This window comes from Hemiscyllium ocellatum, chromosome 9 (genome assembly GCF_020745735.1).
Source record: "Hemiscyllium ocellatum isolate sHemOce1 chromosome 9, sHemOce1.pat.X.cur, whole genome shotgun sequence".
NCBI classification, from domain to species: Eukaryota; Metazoa; Chordata; class Chondrichthyes; order Orectolobiformes; family Hemiscylliidae; genus Hemiscyllium; species Hemiscyllium ocellatum.
The window spans coordinates 31114392-31128479 of record NC_083409.1 but is presented as its reverse complement, the minus strand read 5'-3'; the positions used below and the strand labels follow the sequence as shown (position 1 = coordinate 31128479).

Genomic DNA, 14088 nt, shown 5'->3' with positions numbered 1-14088 from the left:
CGATGTGGGTGAACAGGAAGACTTTTCACAGCTTGTGGCATTGTCAGGCAGTCTGAATGAATTCTCAGGGCAGGGATGACCAAGAGATTGAGAATTCAGGAGGAGGGTTTGAGGTAATGGATGAAGTCATAGATTCCCACAGTTTTGAGGTCCTGGGACAGAATTGGTTGTAGTGGCTGAGGGAGAAGAGATAACAAAACAATGACTAGTAGCATAAAATATAAGTGTGTTACTGGAGCAGCATGAATCATCTACAGTGTACTACACAGTCTGATCCCTTCACTGCCTATCCTCTAGGTCTCTTAAGTGAAACTGCTGTATCAATGTCATTCGTGCCTATTGTTAAGACCCCATACCGTATCCCTGATACTGATCTTCACGGACAACAAACAAGAAATCATTGCCTCTCGTTCCGCTTGAATATAACAAAATAATGTGTGTTTTGTGGCATTACTGTTGGTCTAAGGCCAGAATGCTGCTGGCTGGATTACACGGTGTCTGTCTGACTCTCTACCGTGTTAATGAAATCTGAGCTCCCGTTCTTTGTGAAGGTTCTCCTCAGCATTGGGGTCCCGGCAGGTACATTCATCTTGTTCGTCACAGTCAGCAGCAAAAGGGATGACCTGTGTTTGGGGGGGAGGGGGAGGAAAGAAAGAGCATGAACTCAACACCGCCGGGTTTAAAGACAGAAGATTACTGAGCAGCTGAAAGCTGACAGATCCACATGACAGGAAAGCCTGTCAAGAGTTTATTTTTTTTTCTGCAAACCGACCGGAGAGATTCGAAACAGAGAAAGAAGCATGACTGATAAGGGGAAAATCACAGACAGGAAGGAAAATGGAAATGAACTTTTTTAAAAAAAAACAATCTTGAACAACAATTCACTAACTGAAGGAATGAGACTGTACATTTTTAACCTTTATTTTCTGAACCAGATAGCTTGATTGGCAGTCACCAATACTCACAAATGATGATACCATTATTACACATTAAAGAAATAGTCAACCTACTGTTGGTTGAAGTAGTCAGATTTTTTTCTCACACAACTCTATTCGACGCTCAGGTCAAGGCCTCGGAGCCACCCAGTAGCTTGACCCTGTCACTTTATGAATTCTTAGAATATCCCAACAGTGCAGAAAGAAGCCAGAAGGTTGGCACGCACTTGGTGGGCCGAATGAAGAGCATCTCACCCTGTCGTGTTTACACAGTTAATCCACCTAACCTGCACATCTCTGAATTGTAGGAGAAAACTACAGCAAATCCACACAGATATTCACCCTAGGCTGGAATCGAACCTGGATTCCCAGCAGCAGTGCTAACCACGTTCCTGGAAAACATTGAGCTTGTTGAAGTTAATTGTTTATCTAAACAGTACCCATTTTACACCCAAAAATTTTGAGACCAATTCATTAGGCATAATGTTGAGTACATACAGTTATAGCGTCACAGAGGTGTACAGCACGGAAACAGACCCTTCGGTCCATGCCAACCAGATATCCCAAAACAATCTAGTCCCACCTGCCAGCACCCGGCTCATATCCCTCCAAACCCTTCATATTCATATACCCATCCAAATGCCTTTTAAATGTTGCAATTGTGCCAGACTCCACCACTTCCTCTGGCAGCTCATTCCATACACGTACCACCCTCTGTGTGAAAAAATTGCCCTTTCGGTCTCTTTTATATCTTTCCCCTCTCACCCTAAACCTATGCCCTCTGGTTCTGGACTCCCCCACCCCTGTGAAAAGACTGTCTATTTACCCTGTCCATGCCCCTCATAATTTTGTAAACCTCTATAAGGTCACCCCTCAGCCTCCGACGCACCAGGGAAAAAAATGCCCCAGCCTGTTCAGCCTCTCCCTACAACTCAAATCCACCACACTTGGCAACATCCTTGTAAATCTTTTCTAAAACCTTTCAAATTTCACAACATCTTTCTGATAGGAAGGAGACCAGAATTGCACACAATATTCCAACAGTGGCCTCACCAATGATCTCCCAGCTCCTGTACTCAATACTCTGACCAATAAAGGAAAGCATACCAAACGCCTTCTTCACTATCCTATCTACCCGCGACTCCACTTTCAAGGAAAGTGTGAACCTGTACTCCTCTGTAAATGGAAAGCAGATTCCATCAGGGCTGGCTGAAGTTTGACTCTGTGGGTGGAACATTTAGTAATACTGTGAAATAAGTTCCACAGCATCGTGCAGGGGTGGAATGAGCTGACAGAAATTATGCAAATAAATAAGCAACATGTAGCGAGACAGAGATGAATTGAATATTGTCACAGATTGCTGGTTGCATCGTGGCACTCCGCCATTAGCTTTACAAAAACAACATTGCCTACTTTACCACCACGAAATCTACAACCTCCCCAGTGGTAAACCGGTCACAGAAATTTAATTCAAATAACTAGGAACAGGGGCACCCTGTGATTGTGATTGTTAGTGGCTGCCAATCGACCTTCTTGGTTCAGAAAGTAACGTGGAGCCTCACTTTATCAATAAGGTTAAAACTCACACAACACCAAGTTACAGACCAACAGGTTTATTTGGAAGCACTAGCTTTTGCAGCACTGACTCCTGATGAAGGAGCAGCACTCCGAAAGCTAGTGCTTCTGAATGAACCTGTTGGACCATAACTTGGTGTTGTGATTTTTAACCTAGTCCATTCCAGTCCTACACCGGCTCCTCCAATTCATCAATGAGCGAATTGTTGTTCAAAATTGTAAAAAATGTCAAGTTTAAAATTTTGCCTTTTTTCACTTTCTGTCCCTTATCTCCCCTGATTTTAAGATCAATCTTTGTCTGTTTCTGTATCTGATTTCATACGAACTCACCTTTCTCAGTCATGCTTCTGTTCAGCTTTCAATATTTTAATTAAATATTGAATGCCATCATCCCCTAGATGTCCCATTGATCATGCCTTCAGCCTGCACTCCTAGCAACTTACACAATGACATATGTTTCAGCTTTAGGGTACAGTAAAACTAATTACAAATGGAGGGAAAAGATTCAGAAGAGACCTAAGGAGCAACTTTTTCACACAGAGGATGGTGTGTATATGGAACGAGTTGCCAGAGGAGGTGGTAGATGTAGATACAACATTTAAAAGACATTTAGATAGGTACATAGAGGGATATTGGACCAAATGGACCAAAGTTGGGCCGAAGGGCTTGTTTCAATGTTGTATTACTCCACGGTCATTATTTCTGATTAGAGTGAACTTGCCCACTACACAGAGATGGTCTGACCTGGTCATAAACATGGAAGCTGACCCACAAGAGAGAAGGCAAGGACACAGTCTTATCCTGGTCTTCTGAGAGAGCACGTCATTACATTACAACACTGCTGGATACTGCCAACATTTGAGAAATTCAACAGATCTTTGCACTGAGCAATCACACTGTGGGTTTTTTTTGCCTCTTGATGAGCTTGTAAACTGGATTCCTTTGCTAAATGCAGTGAGCCAGCTAAGTCCTGGAACACTGCCCCAGTTTCAGAATAAAGTTAATATATTAATATCAGCAGGTATACATTTGTCCTCAATCAGTGGGTCAGGCAACAAGATAAGGAAAAGCCAAGCTTGTCGAATGCCAAAAAAAATGCAAGAGTACTTATTCATAACAGTGAGACGCTCTGATGTATCATCGAAGTCTACGCAATATTAAAACCTGTCTGGTGATGGCTATGGAAAATATCACTCTGGAATGTGATATCCAAACCTTTTGAAAGTTCAGATATTTTTAACCTACAAAGGACTCAGCTTAGACCGATGGAGCAAAGCCAGTTTCTGAAGATTTTCTTGTCTGACCTTGATGAGCCAAAACCCCTCCCAAATAAATTCCTGTAGAACCCAAAGCTCTCAGGCCCAGGCTGAGAGATGGTGCCCCATTGTAATTTCACCTGAGGACTACCACCTGTCTCCTGTGTTGCCTTTCCCTCCATGTTGCCGAATACACAATCACCTTGGAGGTTACATTTATTTAAAGCACTCAACAGCAGCCTCAAGTTATCCAGAAGACAACATTTATACCACATCCCCCTCCTCCATCTACTGCAGTTCAAGAAATCACTGGAAAATGACGGACATTCAAGTCACATTTATAGTTTGCTAAATTTCAACATTCATTATTTTCTGTTAGATTCTGAGGTTATCCCCCTTTTTGTTAACGCTTCAGTCAACAGTGCTGAATATCCTCTTGCCCTATTCTCGCTGATAGAATACTTCATTGGCAGTCAATAATGAATGGGTAGTAGAGAAAGTATGTGCCCTCCATTTCTAAGAGATCTTCACAGATAAGAAAGTCAATATCGTGGATCATTGTGGTCTGGCACGCCATTGAATAATTTCTCTCGCTTTCATCAGGATGACGCAAATCAAAATATCAAATTTCAAAGGGATCATCAATTAAATATATCTTGGGCAAGGATATTTTGTTTTTGTTTGACTCAATTTTGTTTAACTCAAAAACAAAAGGTGCAATGCCTTGTACCTGTGCCTTTTTACCGACAGAGTATATGAAGTTCCCAGCGTGCATTTGTGAACCAATCTGAAATTGGTTATTAATAATTAACACACTGGATTGCTTAATGAATGCTGTCTAATTCTGACATCACAACCAATGATTCAGCTTTAAGATTTGTAAGGTTGTAGGGTTGAGTTCTACCTATTGTTAATAGTGGTGTGCTGCTTGATACATGTTTGGCAACTGCATGGTGTGACTGAAGCTTTTAGTGAGGGAGAGTTGACCACTTAGAACCATAAAATCACTGCAGTGCAGATCAAGGCCATTGTTTAGCTCCAACAAACACAGTAACCGTTTGTCTAGGTTGTTTCCATAAGTTCTGAAACCTCTGACTGTATGCTTCCGGGACCGACTCACATATGCTTACAACAGCAGTTTTCACCTCATCATTATTCCTCTGACAGGGATGCATAGATATCTTGTGATTTAATTTGCACGGGCAAGGTCTAAGCTGCTTTTGGCCATTTCATTTGTGTTGTAATTTTCTGAAACAAAATGAAAAATGCATTCACATCATTCTCCTCAAATTTTGGCAACACCTACACATTTCTAAACATCTCCTGACAGAACCTGGATGATGGGTAGAAACTTCCTATTCCAAGTTTTCCGAAACATTTAGCTGGCTGAAGCTCAATCTTTTTAGATTAGATTAGATTCCCTACAGGATGGAAACAGGCCCTTCGGCTCAACAACTCCACGGTCTAGATCAGTGTGGTGCTGGAAAACCACAGCAGGTCAGGTAGCATCCGAGGAGCAGGAAAATTGATGTTTCGGGCAAAAGTCCTTCATCAGGAAACCTTATCATCAACTCCACACCAACCCTCTGAACAGTAACCCACCCAGACCTATTCCCCTATCCTATATTTAGCCCTGACTAATGCACCTAACCTAATCCCTGAACACGATGGGCAATTTAGCATGACCAATTCACCTAACCTGCACATCTGTGCAATTCACCTAACCTGTGGGAGGAAACCGCAGCACCTGGAGGAAACCCACGCAGACACGGGGAAAATGTGCAAACTCCACACAGTCACCCAAGGTGGGAATCCAACCCAGGTCATTGGCACTGTGAGACAGCAGTCATAACAACTGAGCAGCTGTGCCACTGTGCCACCCTTAAATTTTTAATTTTAATTCCTGTTCTGTCTTTTCCTTCCCTTTGGAATTCCACCTGCATTTGCCTGAACTGTAACTCAAGGTTCACTGAAGCAACCAATGTTCTACCTGTATCACCCGACCTCCCTAAACCCAACTGTTACAATATTAAATGTATAATGTCTATCTTCCTTGGCAACTTTATTTCCAGTCAGAGTCATAGAGATGTGCAGCACGGAAACAGACCAACTCGTCCATGCCGACCAGATATACTAAATTAAACAAGTCCCATTTGCCAGCACTTTAAACCCTTTAAACCCTTCCTATTCATGTACGCATACAAATGCCTTTTCAATGTCGTAATTAATACCAGGCTCCACTACCTCCCCTGGCAGTTCATTCCATATACACACCACCCTCTGAGTGAAAACGTTGCCCCTTGGGTCCCTTTTAAATGTTTCCCCTCTCTCCCTAAACCTATGCCCTCTAGATCTGGACTCCCTCACTCCAAGGAAAAGACCTTGTCTATCCATGCCCCTCATGATTTTATAAACCCCTAAAAGTCACCCCTCAGACTCTGACGCCCAGCCTCTCCCTGTAGCTCAAACCCTCCAACTCTGGCAACATCCTTGTAAATCTTTTCTGATCCCTTTGAAGTTTCACATCATCCTTCTGATAGGATGGAGAATATAATTGCAGTCAATATTGTAACAGTGGTCTAACCAATGTCCAATACAGCCGCAGCATGACCTCCCAACTCCTATAGTCAGTGCTCTGGTATGCTTTCCTTTATTGGACAAATGCCTTATTCACTATCCCATATACCAGTGACTCTACTTTCAAGGAGCTACAACCCTGCACTTCAAGGTCTCTTTGTTCAGCAACACTACCCAGAACGTTACCATGAAGTCTATTAAGTCCTGCCCTGATTTGCCTTTCCAAAAGGCAGCATCTCACATTTATCTACATTAAACTCCATTTGCCACTCCTTGGCCCATTGGCCCATCTGATCAAGATCCCTTTGTACTTTGGACTAATTGTCAGTTTTGCCTAAGTAGTACCCTGCACCTGTACCAGGGAAACCTCTGGTATGCTCAGAAAGTATAGCATGATGCCACCTTAAGTCTGAGTACAAATCTAGTGTCAAGTACATATCAAAACTCCAACTCCAGATCAATGTTGTATGCATTTTAACATCCAGGATTTAAACCGGCTAATGATGTCAAACATGGAAACCAAACTAAATTGGTGGTTCGCACGGCTGTTTCACAGCACCAGTGACCTGCACCAATTCTAGCCTTGGGTGAGTGTCTGTGTGGGCATGACATGGAGGTGCCTGTCCTTGACTGGACTAGACTTCATCTGACAAAGGAGCAGCGTTCCAAAAGTTTGTGATTTCAAATAAACATGTTGGACTGTAACCTGGTATCATGAGAGTTCTGACTTCGCCTGTGTGGGGTTTGCAGTTGTCCCTCTGTCTGCATGGATTTCCTCCCACAGACCAAAATTATGCAGGTTAGGTGGATTGGCCACACTAAATTGTTCTGTAGTGTCCAGGGATGTGCAGGTGGGGCTTATATGGCTAGGGTGGGATGCTCTTCGAAGCACCAATGCAGACATGATGGGCTGAATAGTTTTGGATTCTTGCAAGGCTCCTCCAAATCAGTAGCACAATATTTTTGCCTCTTTTCTAGAGCAACCAGACAACTATCCAGTCTAGAAATAGCGAGAGAAACGCAGCAGCTCTAGCAGCATCTGGTAGTGAAAGTGACCCTTCTTCAGAACAGGACCCAAAACTGTCCTCACAGACGCTGCCAATCCTGCTCAGTTTCTCCAGCATCTGCAGTTCTTACATAGAACACAGAACAATACATGCCCATTGGCCCTCAATGTTATGCCAACCTACTTTAAGATCAGACTAACCTACATACCCTTCATTTTACGGTCATCCATGTGCCTATCCAAGAGTCACTTAAATGTCCCTAATGTATCTGACTTTACTACCACTGCTGGCAGTGCATTCAATACACCTGCCACACTCTGTGTGAAGAACCAATGTCCGATAGCTCTCCTATACCATCCTCCATTCACCTTAGCATTATGCCCCCTCATGATAGACATTTCTGCCCTGGGAAAAAGTCTCCGGTTATCCACTCTATCTGTACCTCTCATCATCTTGTACACCTCTCATCCTTCATCACTCCAATGAGCAATGTCCTAGCTCCCTCAACCTTTCTTCGTAAGGCATGCCCTCCAGTCCAGGCAGCATCCTGGTAAATCTCCTCTGAACCCTCTCTAAAGCTTCCACATCTTATAATGAGGTGACCAGAAGGGAACACAATATTCCAAGTGTGGTCTAACCAGGGCTCTGTAGAGTTGCATCGCAACATTATGGCTCTTAAACTCAATCCCCCTGCTAACGAAAGCCAACACGCCATACACCTTTTTAACAAACCCATCTACTTGGATGACAACTTTGAGGAATATATGGCCATGGACCTCAAGATTCCTGTGCCAAGAATTCTGCCTTTAACCCTGTATTCTGTATTCCAATCAACTTCCAAAGTGAATTACTTCACACTTTTCCAGGTTGAACTCCATCTGCCACTTTTCAGCCCAGCTCTGCATCCTGTCAATGTTCCATTGCACGCTACAACAGTCCTCCACACTATCCACAACTCCACCAACCTTCATGTCATTGACAAACTTACTAACCCACCCTTCCACTTCCTGATCCAAGTTATTTATAAAAATCACAAACAGCAGAGGTGCCAGAACCGATCCCTGGGGAACACCACTGGTCACCGAATTCCAGGCTGCATACTTTCCATCTACCACCACCCTCTATCTTCTGTAGGCCTGCCAATTCTGTATTCAGATAGTTAGATTTTCCTATATCCCATGCCTCCTTGCTTTCTGAATGAGTATACTATGGGGAATCTTATCAAATGCCTTGCTAAAACCAACGTACACCACATCCACTGCTCTACCATCATCAATGTCACATCCTCAAAGAATTCAATAAAGTTTCTGAGGCACGGCCTGTCCCTCTCAAAGCCATGCTGACTATTTCTGATCAAACTATGGTTTTCCAAGTAATCATAAATTCTGTCTCTCAGAATCCTCTCAAATATTTTGCCCACCAGCGACGTAAGACTGGACTGTAATTATCAGGATTATCCCAATTCCCTTTCTTGAACAAGGGAATAACATTTGCTACCCTCCAATCATCTAGTAGTACTTCAGTGGACAATGGGGGCGCAAAGATATTGCCAATGGCGCAGCAATCTTTACCCTTCCCTCAGGTATATCCCATCTGGCCCAAAGGACTTATCTATCCTTACATTTTCAAAATTTTCAGCATATCCTTCTTCTTACCATCAACCTGTACAAGCATGTCAGTGTGTTTCACGCTGTCCTCAGAACATCAAAGTCCCTCGCAGTAGTGAATACTGAAACAAAGTATTCATTAAGGACCTCCCCTACTTCCACGACTCCAGGTGCAAGTTCCCTCCACTATCCCCGATCAGCCCTACCTTCACTCTGGCCATCCATTTGTTCCTCACATAATTGTAGAATGTCTTAGGGTTTTTGATAATTCTACCCACTAAAGCTTTTCCATGCCCTCTTCTAGCTTGCCTAAGTCCATTCTTTAATTCCTTCCTGGCTACTTTGTACCCCTCTGAAGCCCTGTCAGATCCTTGCTTCCCCCACCTTAAGTAAACTTCCTGCTTTCTCTTGACTAGATGTTCCACATCTCTTGTCACTCAAGTTCTTTCAACCTACCATCCCTTCCTTGCTTCAGTGGGACAAAACAGTCCGGTACTATCAGTACGATCAAATGATTTCTGTCATGCATTTCCCCCAGAACATCTGTTTCCAATTTAGGTGCCCAAGTTCCTGCCTAATAACATTGTAATTCCCCCTCTCCCAATCAAATACATTTCCATACTGTCTGCTCCTATCTCTCTCCATGAGTAAAGGTCAGGGAGTTGTGAACACTATCACAGAAATGCTCTCCCACCGGACTATCTGACACCCGGCCTGGTTCATTGCCAAGCACCAACTCCAATATGGCCTCCCTTCTAGTCGACCTATCTACATATTGAGTCAGGAACTCTTCCTGGACACACCTGACAGAACCTTCTCCATCCAAACTGTTTGAAATAAGGAGGTTCCAATCAATATTAGGAAAGTTAATATCGCCCATGACAACAATCCTGTTATTTACGCACATTTCCAAAATCTGCCTCCCAATCTTTGTGCTATTTTTGTTTAATCAGCCTCTTGGCTACTAACATATAGATAGATTGCTAACTTGGCCAAACATCAAGGGTACAATGTCCAAGTAAAACTCAAGTAACAAAACCCACATACCAGACATAAATGACAACATAATGTAAACAGCAACAGTTATCCTGGACAGACAGACCCCCAACTAAAGGACGGCCCAGACAGTAAGGCATTAGTTCCTGCTACACAAAGAAACAAATAGTAGAATGCCATCCAAATGATTGACAATCCTTCAGACTGTTATGCAAATCTTTCTGATTGGCCAAAACTATAGAAGGTTTCAGAAAACCATCCAAAGAATGATATAAAAACCTTCTCAGGAGACCCACATGGCAAAAGACTGTCCGATGGCCGGGGGGGGCAGAGGGAGAAGCTGCTCAAATCTACAAGGGACTCAGGAAGTGTTGTGAACTGATTGCAAATACAATTAGAGAAAATACTGTTTTGTAATAAAAGCTACTGTACCTTGATTCCTAGTTTAGTTGGGATTCTCTTGCATTTATACCAGCTTGTGTTAGCAGTGATTTGACCACTGCAGCATTATGGGACACCTGGACAAGTTAATTCATAACAATCTGGTTGGAGTTGTCTCACTTGTTGTTTTAAGGAGGAACAAGACAATATGTTTAACTATGAAATTAATACTAATCCTAATAATCAGATGACCAAAGCATTAATATTTTAATTTATGATAAAACTGTTTTATTAACAGTTGTATGAAAAATTGACATTTAATGTGTAGAGATGTTTATCATACTTTGCAGTATCTAACACATTGAGGGCAGATTTTTTTTTAAAAAAAAGAGCTCATATTCCCAGAAATGTACTCTAACATCTTTTCTTCCAGTCTTTTGTTACCGTACGATTCCCAAAAACTAACTCTTCAAAGCTGCTGTGTTCCCTCCCGTGTTTTAATTAAGACTGTTGGATGCCTACTTTGAGTCATATTCCACAACTGATTGGATTGGGCAATGGCCAAGAGATTCTAAAAATCTTTCCATCTACTGACAGCCCCTGATATTCAGCACGAGTGAGGCAGATAACTGACAAACATCAATTCAATACCACATTTCAAAACTGAGAAATGACTGATCATTTCCTAAGGGTCTGCCAGATTGCTTGAGGGTGGAGCAGGAGAGGATATAAGAGATAGGAGCAGAATTAGGCTATTGAGCCCATCAAGTCTGCTTCCCCATTTAATCATGGCTGATATATTTCTGGACCCTTTTCTCCTACTTTCTCCCTGTAACCCTTAATCCTCTTACCAATAACAACCTATCTACCTCTGTCTTGAATATACCTAGTGATTTGATCTCCACAGTGCTCTGCAGCACTGAGTTCCACAGGTTCCCCACCTCTGTCTGGCTGAAGACATTCCTCCACATCTCAGTTCTCAAGGGTCATCCCTTCACCCTGAGGCTAGTAGAAACATCTCCAGATCAACTCCATCCATGCCTCTCAGTATTCAATAAGTTTCAATCAGATACCCCATCCTTCTAAATTGCCAGAGTCCTCAATTGTTCCATATGTGACAAGGCCTTCATCTCTGGTATCTTTCTTGTGAATGTCCTCTGGACCACCTCCAATGGAGGGACCAAAATATTCGCAACATTCCAAACACAGCCTGACTGGAGCCTTATACAGTCTCAGCAGTACATTGCTGTTCTTCTCATCCAAAAGATTATTGTTCCTCTCAACAGTTTTATTGCTCTTACAAGAGGTGTTCCTTACTGTATTCTTTAAAATGAGGGGCAGGACCTGTTCCTGACAGAATAGAGGATCAGCTCGTCCAGAAGGTTGACAACATGTACTAGAAACCAAGTATGGTGATAATCAAGACCAAGAGGGATGCTTTACCATCCCTTCCTCTGTAATTGGAATTCTCCAACTATCCCTCTCTCCTGAAAGGTTACGTTGCTCCAACATGTTCGGCACAGTTTTCAAGTTTGTCTATAATTGTAATGCAACTGTGTGGGCTAGGTTGAACAGACCAGAGCTCCTTTCCAGTTTCCTGAACTTCTGAAGTTCATACTTTCGGACTTTTGAAGTGGGGTTGCAGCAAACTGGGTCTTGTGCTACTGATCTCTCAAACAGAAGGAGTTCGACAGCAAAAGCTTCAGGGCTGCACATGAGCAGGATTATATATTTGTACCTCTGAATTCAGCAGACTTACTGGAGAACTCAGCGTTCCCTCCCAATATGTCCAGCTAAATACAGAACTGCAGTTGGCCCAAACCGATGTGTCTGTCTGGAGCTCTCTAAAAAGCATGATCCACACTTGAACATCTTTAGCTACTTCAATGTAGAGGGAAAATAAAAACACTTTAAGACACTTCCCAGGGTGCTGACAAACAACAAGCTGCCAAGTCAATTAGGATGGGTGAACAAGAACTGCTCTAAGGTTATGATTTGGAGATGCCGGTGTTGGACGGGGGTGTACACAGTTAAAAATCACACAACACCAGGTTATAGTCCAACAGGTTTAATTGGAAGCACGTTAGCTTTTGGATCACATGATGAAGGAGCGTCACTCCAAAAGCTAGTGTGCTTCCAATTAAACCTGTTGCACTATAACCTGGTGTTGTGTGATTTTTAACTGTGCTCTAAGGTTGGTCACTAAGAAAGGTTCAGGGTGAAGTTTAGGGGGAGAGTGGAGGGCAGTTATGAGGGGAACAGTATGTTCTAGGAGACTACTTCAATTTAAGGTGATTAAATCTCATTTTTCAACCACTTTTTTTTCCCCATCCATTTAAACACAAGGGTAGGAATTTTGATTTGAGCTTCCGAGTGCAAGCCAATGCAGGTTGGCAAGGACTGCAGTGATAGATAAGTTGAAGAAAGATTTGCGGTTTGGATAACCTAGAGTTTGCGGAAGGTTGGCCAGGAAAGAATTGTACAAGTGTGGAGATGATAAAAGATATGCCTGAGGTTTAGAAGCAGCTAACAACAGATAGGCAATAACAGAGGTAGGCTGTCAGAACTCGCAAAGATCCATGTTCAGAGTGAGGCCAGATTGAGAAGGAAGGAAGCTCACAGTAATGGTGTAAAGCTAGTAGTGGGAGATTCCCTGAGGGTCAACCAAGACTAAATGAGTATTTGGAGAAGCAGAAGGAGAAAGGACAGAGTCAAGGGGGACATTTGAGGCGATGGGAGATCTGAAAGTGGCGCCAATATTGTTTTTAGATTAGATTACTTACAGCGTGGAAACAGGCCTTTCGGCCCAACAAGTCCACACCGACCCGCCGAAGCGCAACCCACCCATACCCCTACATTTACCCCTTACCTAACACTACGGGCAATTTAGCATGGCCAATTCACCTGACCCGCACATCTTTTGGACTGTGGGAGGAAACCGGAGCACCCGGAGGAAACCCACGCAGACACGGGGAGAACGTGCAAACTCCACACAGTCAGTCGCCTGAGTCGGGAATTGAACCCGGGTCTCAGGCGCTGTGAGGCAGCAGTGCTAACCACTGTGCCACCGTGCCACCCACTATTGTGTGAAATGCCATCTATTAACAGTAAAATGCCAATAAGATAAGTCGAACTTTGCCAGTCAATGGAAGAGGGCCTTGGAGAAAGAATGTTGAGGAAATTTCCTTGAACATGGATAGAGTTCATAATGTGGGGGAGACTGAGGGGGAGTACAGTCAAGTGGAGGAGGCCTAGGGGAGCAGAGAAGAAGAATCATTCACTCAATCCAGACTCCGATACAGCTACATTCCCCCGACAGCCTGGAAATGCCAACGTACAGCTGGAGTGGCGTACCCAGCTGATGTGATATCCTCACATGTTTGCAATAATGGCTCACAACGAGGGGCTGCACAACAGAAACTGAAAGAAGTTGAGATTGTGGCTGTGCACCAATCAGGCAGCATCCACGAAGCAGGACAGTCAACATTCCAGGCATAAGCTCTTCATCAGAAACTGAAAGAAGACAAGCGTCTGATCAGCAATGAACATGCCCCTTGCCCAAAGACATTGGTCACTGCTGGAGGATGCAATATCATGAGGCAGGACCATTGGCCAGGGCAACTGTGCAATATTTGCAAAGATCTTCCTATCCGTATCTTGCAAATCCAAAACAGCATGCAACCTACAGTTGTGTCCAAGTATTTGCACAGCGTGGAGACATTTTCTGAAAAAAGAACAGCATAAAATTTACAAG

General features: G+C 43.2%; 1 protein-coding gene across 1 annotated transcript in view; it reads right to left on the bottom strand.

The window, feature by feature from the left end:
• Positions 1-506: 506 nt before the first annotated feature.
• LOC132818488 (pappalysin-2-like) overlaps positions 507-14088 on the bottom strand; it is a 487615-nt gene continuing 474033 nt past the window's right edge. The window contains exon 22 of the mRNA XM_060829547.1: positions 507-623. Within this exon, the coding sequence (XP_060685530.1) occupies positions 519-623 (105 nt within the window). The 3' untranslated portion in view covers positions 507-518. The remainder of the gene's footprint in view (positions 624-14088) is intronic.